Source organism: Chelon labrosus (assembly GCF_963514085.1).
Source record: "Chelon labrosus genome assembly, chromosome: 10".
Taxonomy (NCBI): domain Eukaryota; kingdom Metazoa; phylum Chordata; class Actinopteri; order Mugiliformes; family Mugilidae; genus Chelon; species Chelon labrosus.
This window is the reverse complement of record NC_140360.1, coordinates 19,711,286-19,727,229: the sequence shown is the minus strand read 5'-3', so window position 1 is coordinate 19,727,229 and position 15,944 is coordinate 19,711,286. Positions and strand designations below refer to the sequence as shown.

At 39.1% G+C, this 15,944-nt stretch overlaps 2 protein-coding genes across 3 annotated transcripts; both read left to right on the top strand.

Annotated features, from left to right (window-relative positions):
• The first annotated feature begins 4,026 nt into the window (after positions 1–4,026).
• Positions 4,027–9,045, top strand: lemd1 (LEM domain containing 1). Of its 2 annotated transcripts, XM_084553380.1 has the most exons (11): positions 4,027–4,418; positions 5,803–5,914; positions 6,016–6,180; positions 6,272–6,327; positions 6,550–6,615; positions 6,734–6,889; positions 7,075–7,161; positions 7,271–7,363; positions 7,510–7,599; positions 8,235–8,299; positions 8,469–9,045. In XM_084553380.1, exons 1-11 carry the CDS (start codon positions 4,230–4,232, stop codon positions 8,773–8,775), a joined length of 1,386 nt encoding a protein of 461 aa, XP_084409506.1. In that variant the 5' UTR covers positions 4,027–4,229; the 3' UTR covers positions 8,776–9,045. The 2 variants fall into 2 exon arrangements, with proteins under 2 accessions (XP_084409506.1, XP_084409507.1); XM_084553381.1 differs by lacking the exon at positions 7,510–7,599.
• A 166-nt stretch (positions 9,046–9,211) lies between these two features.
• pm20d1.2 (peptidase M20 domain containing 1, tandem duplicate 2) lies at positions 9,212–13,940 on the top strand. The gene is made up of 13 exons (XM_084553379.1): positions 9,212–9,474; positions 9,583–9,669; positions 10,715–10,950; positions 11,041–11,127; positions 11,225–11,358; positions 11,823–11,942; positions 12,078–12,153; positions 12,234–12,295; positions 12,372–12,450; positions 12,540–12,611; positions 12,691–12,856; positions 12,946–13,045; positions 13,403–13,940. Exons 1-13 carry the CDS (start codon positions 9,255–9,257, stop codon positions 13,530–13,532), a joined length of 1,569 nt encoding a protein of 522 aa, XP_084409505.1. The 5' UTR covers positions 9,212–9,254; the 3' UTR covers positions 13,533–13,940.
• Positions 13,941–15,944: the final 2,004 nt, after the last annotated feature.

Here is a 15,944-nt window from a genome sequence, read left to right as displayed (position 1 = left end):
AAAGCCTCCTAATTAAATCATTTCTAAAGACAAAGGCAGAGCTTCCTTATCAGAATATTTCACTGGTTTTAATAGTGATGACTTGTCTGGGTGAGTTTAAGATACTGAGCAGCAGTTTCCTGCTGACCAGCTTCAGTAGTTTTTAACTTTTGGTATATATATTTCATATATTGTCTTCCTTGTTGTGGCTTTCACCTGAAAGTCTGCATTTTCAATTCTGTACATGTAACAGAATTGACAATAAAGTGGACGTTTGATGTTGGACGCATCCCACACTGTGGATCAAAATGAATTCCAAGTAGGCCGATTTATTTTAAGTGTTAGTTAAAAAATAGGTGTAAATGGTCACAGCCAATCAAATTATTATTAAATCCCCTCTGAACACAAATTTGTCTCACATCCAGTCTAAAAATGGTGCAAGTTCATTACAGTAAACAACTCAGCAGGTGACCAAGTCTGTTCCACTGAAACTCAAATATCACTGCAATGTGATGTAAACACCTGCTGTCTTGTCATCTCGTGTTTCCATCCACAGAGCAGCATGATAGCGAAGTAGTTTTGTAATTAAATCTGTTTTGAATGATTTGCTAAGACAAATAAAACAACCCATCTGTTCAGGGAAGCAATTCTGCTTCGTCTGTGGATGTTTTGACTGCTGTAAAGTGGCATTCGGGTAAAACAATCCTGTGAGAACATCTTGTTGCTCTCAGTTTAGTTCAGTTAGGATCCCATATTTTTGTAGACGAATAAATATTAGGAAACAGTGACAATGTGACACATAGGACAAGAGTAGATAAAATAATAGATATACAGAAATAGTCTGTTTCGTGAGACGTCTTGACTAGTCATGGTAGGAAAAGCACAGGTATATAAATGATGGCTCAGTTTTATTAAGTGTCCCAGTAATTCATAACTGTCCTCTCATGACAGATGGTTTGTTACACAGAACCATCTGGGAAGTCAGCCTTGGAAACTGTTTGGGAAAGGATGGACAATTTCAAAAAGCAGGTGATTTGATGAACCATCTGTCTATCACTGGCTGAACACAACAATCCACAGCAAGCAGTCACCGTAGCTAGGTACGTAGTTAGCATGCCAGTTTGTAAGGAAAATTTGTGCATAAAAGGCATTTTTAGGAGTGCCTGTCGTCACCACTGAAACATGCCTAGGGCTGCCAATAAGGCCTCACAAGACACTGATTAGTTTGCATACTGTAGCCTGAAGCCTGGCAAGATGGATTGTCTTGTGATATCGTGAGAATCCAGCTGCGTTGCAAGGCTGAGACAGTGTAGCAGAGCACAAAAGAAAGACCTTCCCTGTGTGGAATGGAGTCATAATTTAGACACCTTTACTTTTACCTGCTTTGACAAGTTCTTCTGTGAAAAAGGTCAAGTAGCACATTTACATCACATTTAAAACCTCACTTAAAGTTTAGATGAGGGAACAAGACACAACTTTAAAATGTTCCTCCAATGAAACTATTTAATAATCTGACAGTGAACAGGCTGGATACAGAGGGTGTAGTTTAGAACAGATCTAAACCGGAACTTGCTGAGGATTAAAACACATCTGCAGGTGCACAAACTAGACCTGATCATTATGTCAAAATCAGCACAGATTCAGCTGCACTGCAGCTAAATTTCCTCATAACCATGTAGAGCATTGGGTATAAGGATGATAGAAGGTTTACCAACATGCACTGGGGCAGATTATTGTTAAAATTAGTTTTTGTGCAGTTACTGGTGCTGCTCTATAATGTTCTACATTGTTTCCACAGTTGTGGACATTTCCATATTGTTGTATAATTAATGATGTCAATACGGGCACACCGTGTACATGATTCCTGAGATTAGCATTCTGGACAGTGATCAATACAATATTGATAATGAATTTAGTTTCACTGATGAATAACAATAAGTGAGAAACATTTCCCAGCTAACTCTTTCTCCCATGTGAAAACCTTATCTTGACAGAGCATGTGTACTTGCTCAATACTGCTGTAAATATTCCAGTCATCTCATCATGTACCAGCACATTATCCACTTTATTTCCTTTTGACCTATTGCAATGTCACTAATACGTCAAATACAGTATTATTTTGCTGCTGAAGTCTGGTGGGAGTTTGACAGTATGAGATTATTGTGCAAGTCACTGAAACACTGAAAAGTATGCATTTCTGGCAAACTGTACTTGTGGTTAAGCAACTGCTGTTGTATTTGTCAAATAACTAAACTGGGACCTGACATACAAAATAAATTGAAGAATAAGTCACAGCTCTTTTTTTAGCATTGGCATCAAAACAGCAAACAAGTTCAGACTAAAGGTGGACTTTAAAGAACCTTAATCTTGACTTGGAATTTAACTAATGATGTCTGCAATAGGGGTTTGGTTAGAAAGGAAAGTCTTCATAAGCACATTTGGCACATCCTGCTTTCCTGACAATCTTCTAAAAAAAAATCCGTTCATCTGTTCACAGGTGTAAAGAAAGGAACTACAGCTCTCACCACTCCCACGTGGATGCATCACTCCAGTAAAAATGCAGCAGCAGTATACACCAGAAACACCTCAGTGCCATCGGCGGCCTACACCTGGGTCACACCAGGGGGTGAAAGGTATGCAGTTATTTTACTGACAATGACTAGATTATACCACTACGCCACCAAACATTTCACATACACAACTTTCCTTGTCACTCCTACCTGAATGAACAATTCTCCAACCTGCCTATGAATCCTCTTACATTTTCAAACTGTCATGTAACGTCATCAGTTTGTATCATAAGATTCCACATGTACGTTTTAGTCAGATATGTGTATGTATGACAGATGTATGTTTATCTTGCTGTTCTCTTCTCTCTTTCTTCTGTCTGTACCCGGCTGGCCTTAGGCAGATGGGTCCCTCCATATGAGCTGGGTTCTGCTCAAGGTTTCTTCCTGTTATAAGGGAGTTTTTCCTTGCCACCGTCGCCTTCAGGCTTGCTCTGGGGGTTTCGGGCCGGGTTTTGTAAAGCGTCTTGAGACGATTTGTATTGTTATTGACGCTATATAAATAAAATTTAATGGAAAAATTGAATATGCTGCCCTCAAATGGAACTTGTGAGCTTATGATTGCGACATGGAAACTTATGTATACAAAATGGTTGGTGTTAAAACGGGAACATCCGCTGCAAGCTGTGAGAATGTCGCTAGGCAGCTGTTAGCATCTAGATGTCAGAGAGCTAACAGTTTAGCTGGCTCGCCCAGGTGACTTAACTAACATGTTGATTTGTGAACATTATAAACAATCTTTAGATGATAAATTGGAGCTGGAGAAAAGTGATGGCTGGACCTGAGGGAGAACTCCAGTATAGCCTATCTGCAGTTGGAAACATTGAGACCATGAACTCATGTTTAAAATGTTTACTGAGGAAGCAAATAATCACAAAATATGCTCTAAGGCTTTTCCTGCTCCATCATCTATTTTGTTCCATCTGCGACCATAAATTACTAAATAAACATAATTTGGGAATTTAGGTACAGAACTTAAGACTAACAATTAAGACCGTGAAGTCATGTTTACTGAAGTAATCAAGTGAGAAATAAACAAGTATTCTCATAGACTTTGCAAACAGTGTCGCCCTCTGTTGACCATTAAAAATAAAACAAGTGAAGGCACTTCCGCATTGACTTTACCGTCAAGTCCGTAACTTTTATACACACCTCTGCTTTTCTTATTATGACAAGTCATAAATCCGTTGTTAAAAATAGTCTATTAAAATTAAGACTTTTGTGATGATTGATTTAATGCAATTAAGTAGTTTAAGAACTGCAGCGGTGGACTTGTTCATTAATTTCATATTTACAATAAACACGAATTGCTAGTTAGCTAACAGCTTACAATAAAACTCAAAAGGGATCTCAGAATAGCTAACAAGCTAACCAAAGCTACGTCCGCTTTCTTCCAGAAGTCTATCTTTTATTAAAAAAAACGTAGCATTTAACGTTTAATTAAATGTAATTAAACCAGCCAGAGACAGTGTTAGTTTGCCATACTTGTAGTCCTCAGTGGCATGTCCGGCTAGCCTGCTAGCTGCCAATCAAGTCGCAGGTTGCAGCTGTTCTCAATCCAGGCTGTGATTCTCAGACCACGGACACAGGGATTTCTAGGAGCTGCTCCGCCCGGGACCATAAGACTTTAAATATAAAAACGCAGAAGTAGTATTTTTTTATACTCCGCCTCGTTCCGGTGACATGCCATTTGTGGAGGACCCCGTTCATTTCTCTAAGTCTCGACTCAAGGCCGATTTAATTGCCCATAATGTCGCGCTGCCGCCTGCAACGAGCAGAAAGGAGGTTTATGTGGAGCTGCACCTGAACCACATTCATCAGAGTAACGCAGCGGATTTCTCCAGTGATGAGGAGGATCAAGTAGATGTGGCAGTGAGTTGATCAATCGTTTTGTGTTGCTGTTATATTCTCCCGCCTGAATTTGTATATCATTTACTCTTTCTTTTGAACTCTCAGTTGGCGAGGGCCATAAAACAGTGCTATGAGAAAACACCCCCCCAAAAAATAATTCTTCACAATTGCAAGTGAATAATGCGATAATGAGGCTTTCGTGAATATTTATGTTTCATTGAACTGATTTAAACCGGTGCTGCACAAGGTCAACAGCTGTGGAGGGGGAGATCTGGGTCACTGCTGCTAAACAGTCCTCTTGGTTTAGCACACTTGAGGTCTTGCACCTCTAAGCCACCAGCTGTATAGTTGGTATAGATTTACATGAGACGTTTCTGCAGTTGGCTGCTGCCATTGCAGTCATGTGAACACCTGTCACACTCGGTTATGTGTGCCAGGAAGAGGAGCTGCACTGACACTTGAAGTCTGGAAGTTGTTTCTGTCATGGGGTAGAAAGACTGTCTGTTGTTTCTACATAACACCAGTACTATAAACTAAAGGTTTCACATTTAAAATCTATGTAATATTTGTCCCAGTGCTAATAATGTGAGATTAAAGATTAGTCAGATAATCCATTATTGGCTGAAAATCCACTTAAATATTTCACTATTTATTTGATAATGAAAATATTTTTCCGATTGCAGCCATGAAGTGTTTTTCAAAAACGATAATTCCACATTTTGTTATAAAAGGTTGCAGCAGTTAAGGATCATTATCTAATCTTAAAGTTTTAACAGATGCACACAATTCCTGTTTAGCTGAAATATGCTACTTTGTGCAGTGATTATATATATATATATATATATATATATATATATATATATAAAATGTTATATGTTTATTTTGAATGTCACTACTCTTCTGGATACCTAAAGCCAGAGTCTTACTTGGATACCAGCGCTGTCTTTTTCATAAATTTCAAGCCAGCTCACTGTGAGGCAGGGACTGATGTGGCACTAAAAACTATCTTGGCAGCTTAATGTATCTAAGCTATTTTATGACACGGTTTTAAGGAAACTCAAAAAATTTAGTGTGGATTAGTCACACAATGGCAGATTCTCAATTATGCAGGTCATGGTGTATCTTAAAACAAAGTTGTCAAAAATGTGCCAAATAAAACTTAAGATGTTAAACTTTTCCTTTATAAACCTATTTTTCTCTTATTGTCAATTTGGCATCACAACACTGGAACAGGAAAGGAGATGTGCACAGAGATTGGCTGAATATTTAACAGATTTGTGTGTTGCAGCCTCCAGCTGTCTTTTTATGCTCTACATCCCACACCTGGAATCTTCTGGCATTGAATCTGCAGCTTTGTCACGTCTTGAACAGCATTCACTTAATTCATCAAGTCTTGTTTCATTAGGACAAGGCAGAGGATCCAGACGACGCAGAGATGCCTGATCCGAGCAGTATGACCGACGATGACCTTAAGGCCATGCTGCTCAAACACGGGTTTCAAGCTGGGCCTATCGTTGGTGAGGCTGATCTTCATACTGTATTTTACCTCGTTTTCATAGTAAAAATAAGATACCTGTCATCAAGAATAATTCTCTATAGTTTTACTTGTCTATGCTAGCTTCCACCAGAGCCTTATATGAGAAGAAGCTCAGGAATCTGCTTCAGTCCAATGGACATGACAGATTGAATGGAGCCGAGAAAGCTGTCCTGTACTCAGACAGTGAAGAAGAAGAGGAAGATGAGGAGGAGGAGGAAAATGGGGAAGAGGAAGATGAAAAATCAGGTATGACCAGAAATAATGTAGTTGTCAACTTTTTTCCCCTAATTATAGTGGGTATTAGATGGCCATAGTTATGTGTTATTTTATGTGACAGGTTCAGAACCGGAAACAGTTGAGAAGTTGGAGCAGACACAGCAAAAGAGCAAAAAGGTGAGATAATATTTTGGTATCTTTGGTTAAAGATTGGTCTGTTAATGAACGGTATTTCTTGAATTATGTGAGTTTACACTACGTATTAACCTTATCTTAATTTATCACTATACTAATGGAAACAAATCTTCCCTATAGTGCCACCTAATGGTTATAGCTTGAAACTATCATGCAAGCTCCGGTCCTGGCAATAAGAATTTTTTTTTCCCGCACTTTTCACAGGCAGAGTTGCATCGTCAAAATGGTGCTTTTAATTACCCACAGTGCTTTTTACCCTCATCAAGGCTGGTAAATACTACAGATATTCATTTAGTTTGCACAATTTTCCAAACTTTTCAAACTGAATTCTCAGGTGATGCTGAGGTGTTTTTCTTCTGTGTATGATTTGGTTGGACCTTTTTTGTAGCGTGCCTGTCCTTCCAAAAACAAGGAACCTACTTGCAAGTGGAATTCAAGGAATGCATTAAAATCATCAGAGCAGAGTCAGCCTCGCTGCTCGCAGATTCCTGCTGGAATTAGTAGAGCATCCTCAGTAGATCAACGCTCAGGATTAGGGCCAGGGGTAGGATGGTGTTATTTCACTTTCTCTTGTGGATTTTACATTCTCTGCATTCCTTGATGTCTATCTTTACTTTGCGCCCTTCTCAAGCCACCAGTGTGTATTTTATAGTGAATTGGTATCTAACTGGTGGTGTATAGATTGGGTGATACATGTTTTTGTTGCTTTTAATGTTCTAATCCTTGCAGGTCCCATCTGGATCAAAATCTGTTGACTCCAAAGGTTGCGCATCATTTTCCCCTCAGGCCTTCAGTATCACTCAGATGGTTGAGGAGGAAAGTCAAAAACAGATTTTTAAATATATATATATTTATTAATTTATTTTGAGTTATCTCTCCAAAAAGGTAGTTATGCAATAATATACATTTTCACTGTAAACAACAGATGGAGAGCCGGAGCTCACTCTCTACTAGCACAGACGGTGAGAGAGTGTTGAATGGGAGCAATGTGCAGGAACATTGGTCACAGTCCGACGGGGTCAGTAGTGCTCACGTTGTTCAGTCACACTTTAAGAACAAACTTTGGTGCTGGTTGAAGTGTTGCAGAGGTTCACTGGAAGTGGGAAGAAATGCAGATGGGTGACAAAATTCCAGTGAATAAAGTTTCTGTTCTCCTTTTCTTAGCCAGGCATGCTGGGTGTGGACAAGTACAAAATGAAGAACAAGTCTCTGTATTACACTCCCAAGGCTTCTCCTCGTAAACTGGCAATGGAGGCATAAATACCTTTTTTTTTTTTTATTCTCCCAGTGTTTAGTCCAGATCACTTGATAGGAGGGGCACGTGCACTTTTATTCTATAATATTTGGTGTACCTCTTTCATATTTTCAGTGTTGCTATGCAAATTACTTTTGGCAGTTTGTGCCGATGTATGGGTATTTCATTGCCCATGATGAAGAGTACGCTTTCAACAAATGCATATATGGTGGTGGACAAAGTACTCCAAGCTTTTATTTGAGTGACAGTAGCAATACCACAATTCATCATTTTCAATTGTTATAAGTTGAACTGTTGAATAGTGTAGCTATCCAGTAGTGTGTATACATGTTATGGGTGAAGAGGGCATCTTCTTTGTGACAGTCTTGCCCTATACTTGAAAATGCATGTGTCATAAAGTTGTACTTTGTCAGTGTTCTGGATCAGGTTTTCTTCTCAGACCCACTCTCTTTGTCTGTAAGATCACCGTATACTGGAATACCATTCAACACCCCATTAGACCAATACTAGGAACAAGGACTATCACTCCATTCTTTCATTTCCACCTGACTTGCTGGGCTTCTGTGTCTGTGGGACTCTTTCTGGACATGTTTCTGGTCTAATTTGTCAGTAACGTCTTTTCTCACTTCCTCAGGATCCTGTGAAAGCTATGTTCAAGGACATGTTTCCAGAGACTGAGACCACACCCACGGGTATCTAGTAAGTGCCGTACCAAGAATGTCACAGTGCAACAATAAGGAGCTATTCACAGCTGCTCTCGTAAGAGATTTAGATCAAAATGGAGTAAATGAAGCATACAAGACTTTGAACTGTGATTGGATGGCCGGCTTGTGATTGGTTTATCAACACATGTTCTTTTGTATTTCAGCGCGGCTTGTCGAAGACCCATCAAGGGTGCAGCTCAGAGACCCGTCCAGTATGAATATCCAGACACTCCAGTCAGTCCTTCAACCATGGAAAGACGAGAGGTGGAGCGCTATCTCGTACCCATCCAGATACAGATTTTAGTCTTCCTCATTGTGTCGTGCATCTTGTACATGATTTATGTCAACGTTGAGGACAGCAGCTCTGTTTTGGCCTTTCTGGACAGTCTAAGCCAGGGGTCAGACGGTGAGGAAGGGCCTTTCCTTCAGGCTGAGACGCAAGATGGACACGTGATCTCTGGGCAGGATTAACTCCCTATAAAGCCTCTACATTGAGTTACAGACGTAAGGGTTGCTTGACCTAGTCTTGAGATATCGTCAGGGAGCACATAAACTTAAACACAGTTTTTTTTTGCCTGAGTTTGTGTGCTTAAATGGAAGTTTTACACTTTTATATGTTGTCTTTATGGATGTAGATTTCTGTCCCTAACTAGAATTGTGTAATGCAACAGTGCCTTTCCAATGATTTAGTGTCACTGTACTTGTATGTTGTTGTTTTTTTTTTTTTTTTAAACATTTAAACTATATTTCAATAAAGGATGTTTTGCTTCGTATACTTCCTGTGTCACTTGTGTTACTAGTTAAAGAAAAGAAATATAAGGATCTACAATAGGGACAGTAGGTGTAGCTGTTCTCCGTCAGGCCAGCAGGTGGCTCTCGTTTAACAGAAGCATGTCGGTCTGCACACAACCACAGTCAACGAGTTAGTCCGTCTCAACCCAGACTGAACAATGACAGACTCAGGTCCAAAGTTCAAAATATTCAAGTTTTTAAAGGTTATTATTAGTAGTTTGCTTATTACGGTCATATTGTTATTCACTATTGCAACTATCAGGACGTTCACATTGGACGTAAATGTCGGACTTCAACTCGCACGCTGGGAAAAGACGAATAACCTCTCGCTCGTCATAGACCAACACCAGAGAGAGCAGCTTCTTAATAATTTTAAAGGTAATTTGAGTCACATTTTAACAGAGTAGCAAACCTTGCCTGTCTACCGTGTGTATGGAAAGTGCAATGCTAGCTTAAGTTAACGTGTATCTCCCCTCTTTCATCCAGAGGCTATCAGGATCCCCACGGTATCGGTCTCAGAGACGGACATCAACACCACCGCGCTGCTTGAATTTGACAAGCACCTCCGTAAAGGTAAACCTGACACTAACATGTAGTTGTACACCTGCTCACACATGTTTAAATAGTTTACAGCCAACCCAGGACTCGACATAACCAGTCGGTTGTGGCTAGCAGTAACCGTTAGCCAACAGTTAGCTGCTCACCAATGGTAGTTTTTGATGCCTGCCTTGTATACAAACATTAGCTAACGTTAGCTAGCGTCAGAAGTTATCGTTAGCTTGTTACTGAGTTACTGAGAGTTTAAAACGATTTAATATCTTAACACAGTCTATGGTCTCAATAGGTGCTTACGGTTTGTCATGTGACATTTTAACCATCATTAACCTGCTTTATGGTTTATTTAAAATCAATAAATGTTGCAGTATTTATTGAACTATTAAGAAGGGCTCTATAGCAGGTATTATTATTATTATTTTTTTTTTAATTTTATTTAACAAAACTAACAAACAGTCAAAAACTACATCCATCTAACAAATAGAAACAATAAAACAAATGTATTTAAAAAACAATAATTTTACAATTTGTAAAAAAAAAAAAAAAAATGTCAGCCATGTGGCCTACGATAATTTGGGGCATCAGAAATATCTGGGTAGTGATGAGTCTGTGTGTACCTTTTCAAGAACTGATGATTAATATTAGTGAGTAGAGACCAGCATGTATGAAATGATACTATCTGATTGTTTTTTTAAATAGTATTTGTCTCTCTCTGGAGATATAATTAGATAGTAGAAGGTGCAACTGAGAAACTGAAAGTTTTATCCTGTATTTTAAGTTCGGGGAGGATTGTCTTTGTAGCGATTGTTAAGGCAGTTAAGGTTGTTCATGAGTCAAAGGTCTCCCATTTGTTCAGAATGTTTCGCTGGGTGACCACAGCCAGATGGCATGAAAGTAATTGTCTATAATGTTTATTGTGCAGTGTGCACATGTGTTATTTTCCCGTTTCACAATAACTCATGTTATCTTCACATACTCTACTCTGGAGCAGCAGCAGATGTTACGTAACAGCTTTCACACAGCTGCGGAAAGGTTTCAGCTCATCCTCTTCTTCCCTTGTCAGCCTTCCCTACAGTGTTCTCTTCAAGCCTGATTCATCATGAATTGGTGGCCAACTACAGCCACCTGTTTAGGGTGCAAGGGTCACAGCCTGACCTGGTGCCTTACCTGCTGCTGGCCCATATTGATGTAGTGCCTGCCACGGAGTCAGATGGCTGGGAGGCCCCACCGTTTTCTGCAGAGGAGATAGATGGGTTCATCTATGGCAGAGGGACCATAGATGACAAGGGCGCTGTAATGGTGAGAGAACAAGGGGTATTTTGTATGAGCTTGCTGTTTAACTGAGTTCACATATATACTTATAAAGGTGTGGAACCTTTTTTTTTCTAGGGAATACTTCAGGCGCTGGAGTACTTGCTGATAAAAGGCTATGCTCCACGGAGGGGATTTTACATCGCCCTTGGTCATGATGAAGAAGTATGTCAGTTAATGCTAAAACTCTCATTTTGACAACCTGAACTTAAATAAGATATCATATTTGAATGTCTGAGCTCTTCAATATTTATTTTTGAAGGTCAATGGTCACAGTGGGGCAATGAACATTGTGCGTGCACTGAAGCAACGGGGTGTGCAGCTGTCGTTTGTCCTGGACGAGGGCCTGGCTATACTTGACGGAGTTATCAGTGGTCTTGATGGACCTGCTGCTCTGTAAGAACCTGCCATACTTAAGGAGATGTTGAGCGTCCTTTCACACCTGCAGCATTCAGTTCGTTTGAATTAATCATGGTGTGCTTGAGCCCTTAGTTCGTAAGTGGAGACTAAAACAACCACACAGAGCCTTCTGGGAAGTGGCAGTCTCAATCGGGGGTGGGAACATGATCTGACCTCAAGCCGACTCAACATCTTTGAGCTAAACGACTCCTGTCACCACTATTTGTTGTCTGAAGGCAGTATAGTAGTTTAGTTTTTCTGCTAAACCAATGGGCAAAAATGCTCCAAGTTTACAACCTGAACAAACAAACTATTTCTGTGTTTGCATGGTATAAAATCTAACAAACTGTCCTGATCTGGTGTCAGAACGCCCCAGTGGGGTGACAGGCATGTCATGAAGTTGTATGTCTCTATTAAATTGTGTAAAAAAAAAAAAAAACTGTGTGTGCAATGTTTTGCAGAATTGGGATAAGTGAAAAGGGCTCTGCCACTGTAAAACTTAGTGTTACCATGGCTCCCGGTCACTCTTCGATGCCTCCCAGGGAGAGCACCATTGGCATCTTGGCTGCAGCAGTCAAACGGTGAGAGGAATACTTCTTTAAACTGTAATTATTTTTTTTCTTTTATTAATTCCGTTTAAACTTTGTTGAACATATCTGTTTCACTACATTCCTTAATTTTACTTTGACTTGGATATTTTCATGCTTTTTCCTCAGGCTAGAGGAGAACCCTATGCCAAGGTTATTTGGTCATGGGCCTGAACGTGAGACCTTTGAGCATCTGGCTAGTAAGGTAGGGGCAACAGATCAGTTGTTCACTAATAGCATGTTCTCTCCCCGGTCCTGTACTTATTACTCATTCTTTGACTTCAGTTCAGTCTCCCACTGAAGGTCATAATGTCAAATCTGTGGCTGTTCTCCCCACTCCTGGGCAGGTAATAACATCCTGATTCATTCAGCATATTTTTTGGACATATTGGAATAGGCTGGTTGGTATGTTTTATGTTGCAGGGTACTTGAGAGAAAACCAGACACAAATGCTTTTGTAAGGACAACCACTGCAGTCACCATGTTCAATGCAGGAGTTAAGGTACAATTATTCGTTTAAAATTCACAAGAAGGGAAATTACAAGCAAGGTTTTGTTATGTTTGTTATGGAAATTTTCTGCCTTCTTGCAGGTGAATGTCATCCCTCCCGTTGCTGAAGCTTATGTAAATCTACGAATCCACTCAGCACAGTCATTACAAGAGGTAGATTCTCCTTCTGAGAATTCCTGATGTCTGTTTACGAACACTCTGAGCTGAATAAAATGTGTGCTGTCTCATTTAGGTCCTGGACCTCATCCAGGCTACGGTGGGGGACCAGCGAGTGAAGATAGAGCTTGTTAATGGATTTGACCCTCTACCCATCAGCTCTGCTGATGAGAAGTCCTTCGGTTTCCAGATCATTAAGAAAACAGTGTTGGACATGTTTCCAAAACTTACAATTGCTCCAGGTAGATTTCAAATATAAATAAGGGTTGTTTGGGTCAAAGTATTTCAAAGCATTTGATAAAGAGATTTCACATGGTTTTTAATTGTGCAGGGATCTGTATTGGAAACACAGACAGTCGACACTTCAAAGACCTGACCAAGAATATTTATCGCTTCGCCCCAGTCTGGTTTAAACCGGGTGATGCTCAGAGGTAAGAATGTAGTTAATATGCCTAACACTGAACAAATTAGTTTAGACAAAGCCTGCTGCAGTCATTATGATTAACTGCCTGTGCATGGTAATAAGTGGTTATAACTAGGAGGCGACTCCCTGAACAAGAGAGCTCCCTGTTGTTGATCACATGTTTACATCAAATACTTGTGATGTAAAAGTGTGACCTACTTGTATTGTTGAGACTTCTAAGATCCTATTGAGCAAATACACTAAGAAGAATTTTAGTGGATTTTTTACTTGTCAGCTCTTGTAAAAAAGCACCATTATTCAGCAAGACAAGAGGGAATCAAAAGGGAAAAAAATGTACGATGAAGGATATTTTTCTCTTTCTTAGATTCCATGGCATCAATGAAAGGATTTCCAAAAAGAACTACGAGGAGCTTATAATGTTTTACTTTAGTCTGATTCAAAACTGTGATATTCAGAAGCTCCCTGAGCCACACAGCTCCACTCATGAACTCTGAGGAATTCACAGCTTTGGCAACAAATAAGTCAAATTCAAGAAGTCTGTGACTGTTGGTCATATTAATTTCAGCTGCAACTAACAACCAATATTTGTAATTCTTCAATCATGAATAATAGATACATACAGATATTAATTATGGTAATTGCTGAGCAATTGCCTAGTGCACCTTAGTATTTGAGATAAAGATTTTGTGGAGCATGGCTGTGATGAATCTAATATATAAAATAAATATTTGCTAGCTGCTGATAACAGTACAATCATTGTGGTGCGTATCACAAAGAAATGACTAAAAAATTATAATCTTTTTTTTTTTTACAAAAAGATGCTGCCTTCTGTGGAAATGGTGAAATGTGACTATTAAGACTGTAATTTATTTCATTCTTGAATAAAATAGTGTTTAATAGAATACAGACTGAGTCATTTGTAAGTGTGGGTTGAATTTGCATACAGACTTTACTCAGGCATCATTTAAAAAACACTTTTATGATGTGATTATTGTTTCTGTGTTTTACACGATTTTAAACTGTAAAATATATAAAACACATGACTGAAATCCCAATTTTCCCCATCATTTTTCTTTTAATAGATAAAACAAAAATAAATATTAACACTTAAGGGCAAACTTAAAAGATATTAACACTTTATTAAAATTTCATTTCATGTCAATTATTTATTCATTTAGAAGCACCAGGCTAATGTTCTTCTGTAGTAAAAAGAGATTAAAAATAGAGTAAAGGAGACAACAAAAAATAAATTTGACACACAACAACAGTTAAAAACAGCTGAAGTGAACAGGTTTGGGCTCAATGAATAATTTAACGGACCTATATTTTGAATAAACTGATGATTTGCTTAGCGATCAGGCTGCTTTTTACACCACTTAGCTGTATTATATCCATCTTTAAAGGGCAGTCTGAATGTAACAGTTAAATGGCCCATTTAGTTTTAATGTCGTACAACAAATCCAATATAACTAAACCTATAACAAAACCATTGATTATAGACCCCAGGATCCTTGTTCACTGATGTAGCAGCCTCCTTCAGTAACACCACTGCTAATGCTCCTACATCACTGGATCCAGAGGAGAGGTTAAAAGCTCCATTTAAAAATGCCAGTGCTGTGAGGTGTAAAATGTGGAGACAAAAAGTCACAATGAGAAGAGCTCTCTAAATAGGTGTTTGTTCAGTTATGACAGAAATCACTAGTGTCTTGAGATCCCCGGTATGAAGGCCTGTGACACATTTCCAGGATCCATTAAAATAAAATGTCAGCATATTACTGAAATCTAGGTGTCTGATAAAATGTAGAGAGCTAATCATATGCATAATGTCAAGAGTTAAATTAACTATACTTGGTAATCTGAATGCAACAAACCGGCTTTCTGAGTAAAGACACCAGCAGTAATGGTCAATCTGCCACAGTTAGGTGACGTTCTCCAACACAGAAACATTGCTCAGTCTAGTACAAAATAGTACATGGCATATTTCTGGAAGTCCTTATAGAGAAAATCATGATCTGACCTGACACTGAAATGTGACTCGGTGCAGCTCCTCAGAGTACCTCCAGTCCATGTGTAGCCCATCAAATCCAGTTGCTTTCAGTAGTGTGGCAATAACTGGTTATACATTTCTGTGCTCTGTGGTGATGGAAAACATTTGTCTTGTGCTGCCTAACCTATGCATAGCATATAGCCTGTACAAAGCACAGCAATACCTCATGAATTAGCAACGTAAGTTTTATGGTTAGGAAAACCCCGGGAGAAAGGCTGTTAATAACTTACTTTTGTGCGTTCAAGGTCAAGTCTCCTGCCAACAGGGTTTTTAGCAGTGAATCTCTCTCTCTGTCTTAGGAACTGCTAACACTGGGTTAAGAACTGTCCAACACATTATTAAAAACTGCTGGAGGCAGATGAAGTGATGCACCCATCATGCCTAATTCCTACTGTACAAGTCTGTGGGGGTAGTGCTATGATCTGGGGTTGCTGCAGTTGGTCAGGTCTAGGCTCAGCAACATTATGTGTCCAAAGAATGAGGTCAGCTGACTACCTGAATATACTGAATGACCAGGTTATTCCATCAATGGGTTTTTTCTTCCCTGATGGCACGGGCATATTCCAAGATGATAATGCCAGGATTCATCGGGCTCAAATTGTGAAAGAGTGGTTCAGGGAGCATGAGACATCGTGTGTGTGTGTGTGTGTGTGTCTATATATATATATATATATATATATATATATATATATATATGGGTGGGACTCAATTAAAAAAATAATCTAATTAGTTAGAGGATTTGTAATTAATTATACGAGATAATCCCATTTTAATCACATAACATTATTTGCCCCAAAAAGCAACATTTTTTAATTTAAATGGATTTTAGTGGACGACTGAATCAAATAATAGACACAGA

Coding starts and splice junctions, on each gene's coding strand:
- pm20d1.2 (XM_084553379.1), top strand. CDS start 9,255: ATGACAGACTCAGGTCCAAAGTTCAAAATATTCAAGTTTTTAAAGGTT. Junction 10,951..11,040: donor ATGACAAGGGCGCTGTAATG/GTGAGAGAACAA, acceptor TTTTTTTTCTAG/GGAATACTTCAGGCGCTGGA. Junction 12,154..12,233: donor TTGAGCATCTGGCTAGTAAG/GTAGGGGCAACA, acceptor CTTTGACTTCAG/TTCAGTCTCCCACTGAAGGT.
- lemd1 (XM_084553380.1), top strand. CDS start 4,230: ATGCCATTTGTGGAGGACCCCGTTCATTTCTCTAAGTCTCGACTCAAG. Junction 4,419..5,802: donor AGGATCAAGTAGATGTGGCA/GTGAGTTGATCA, acceptor TTGTTTCATTAG/GACAAGGCAGAGGATCCAGA. Junction 6,181..6,271: donor AGAGGAAGATGAAAAATCAG/GTATGACCAGAA, acceptor TTTATGTGACAG/GTTCAGAACCGGAAACAGTT.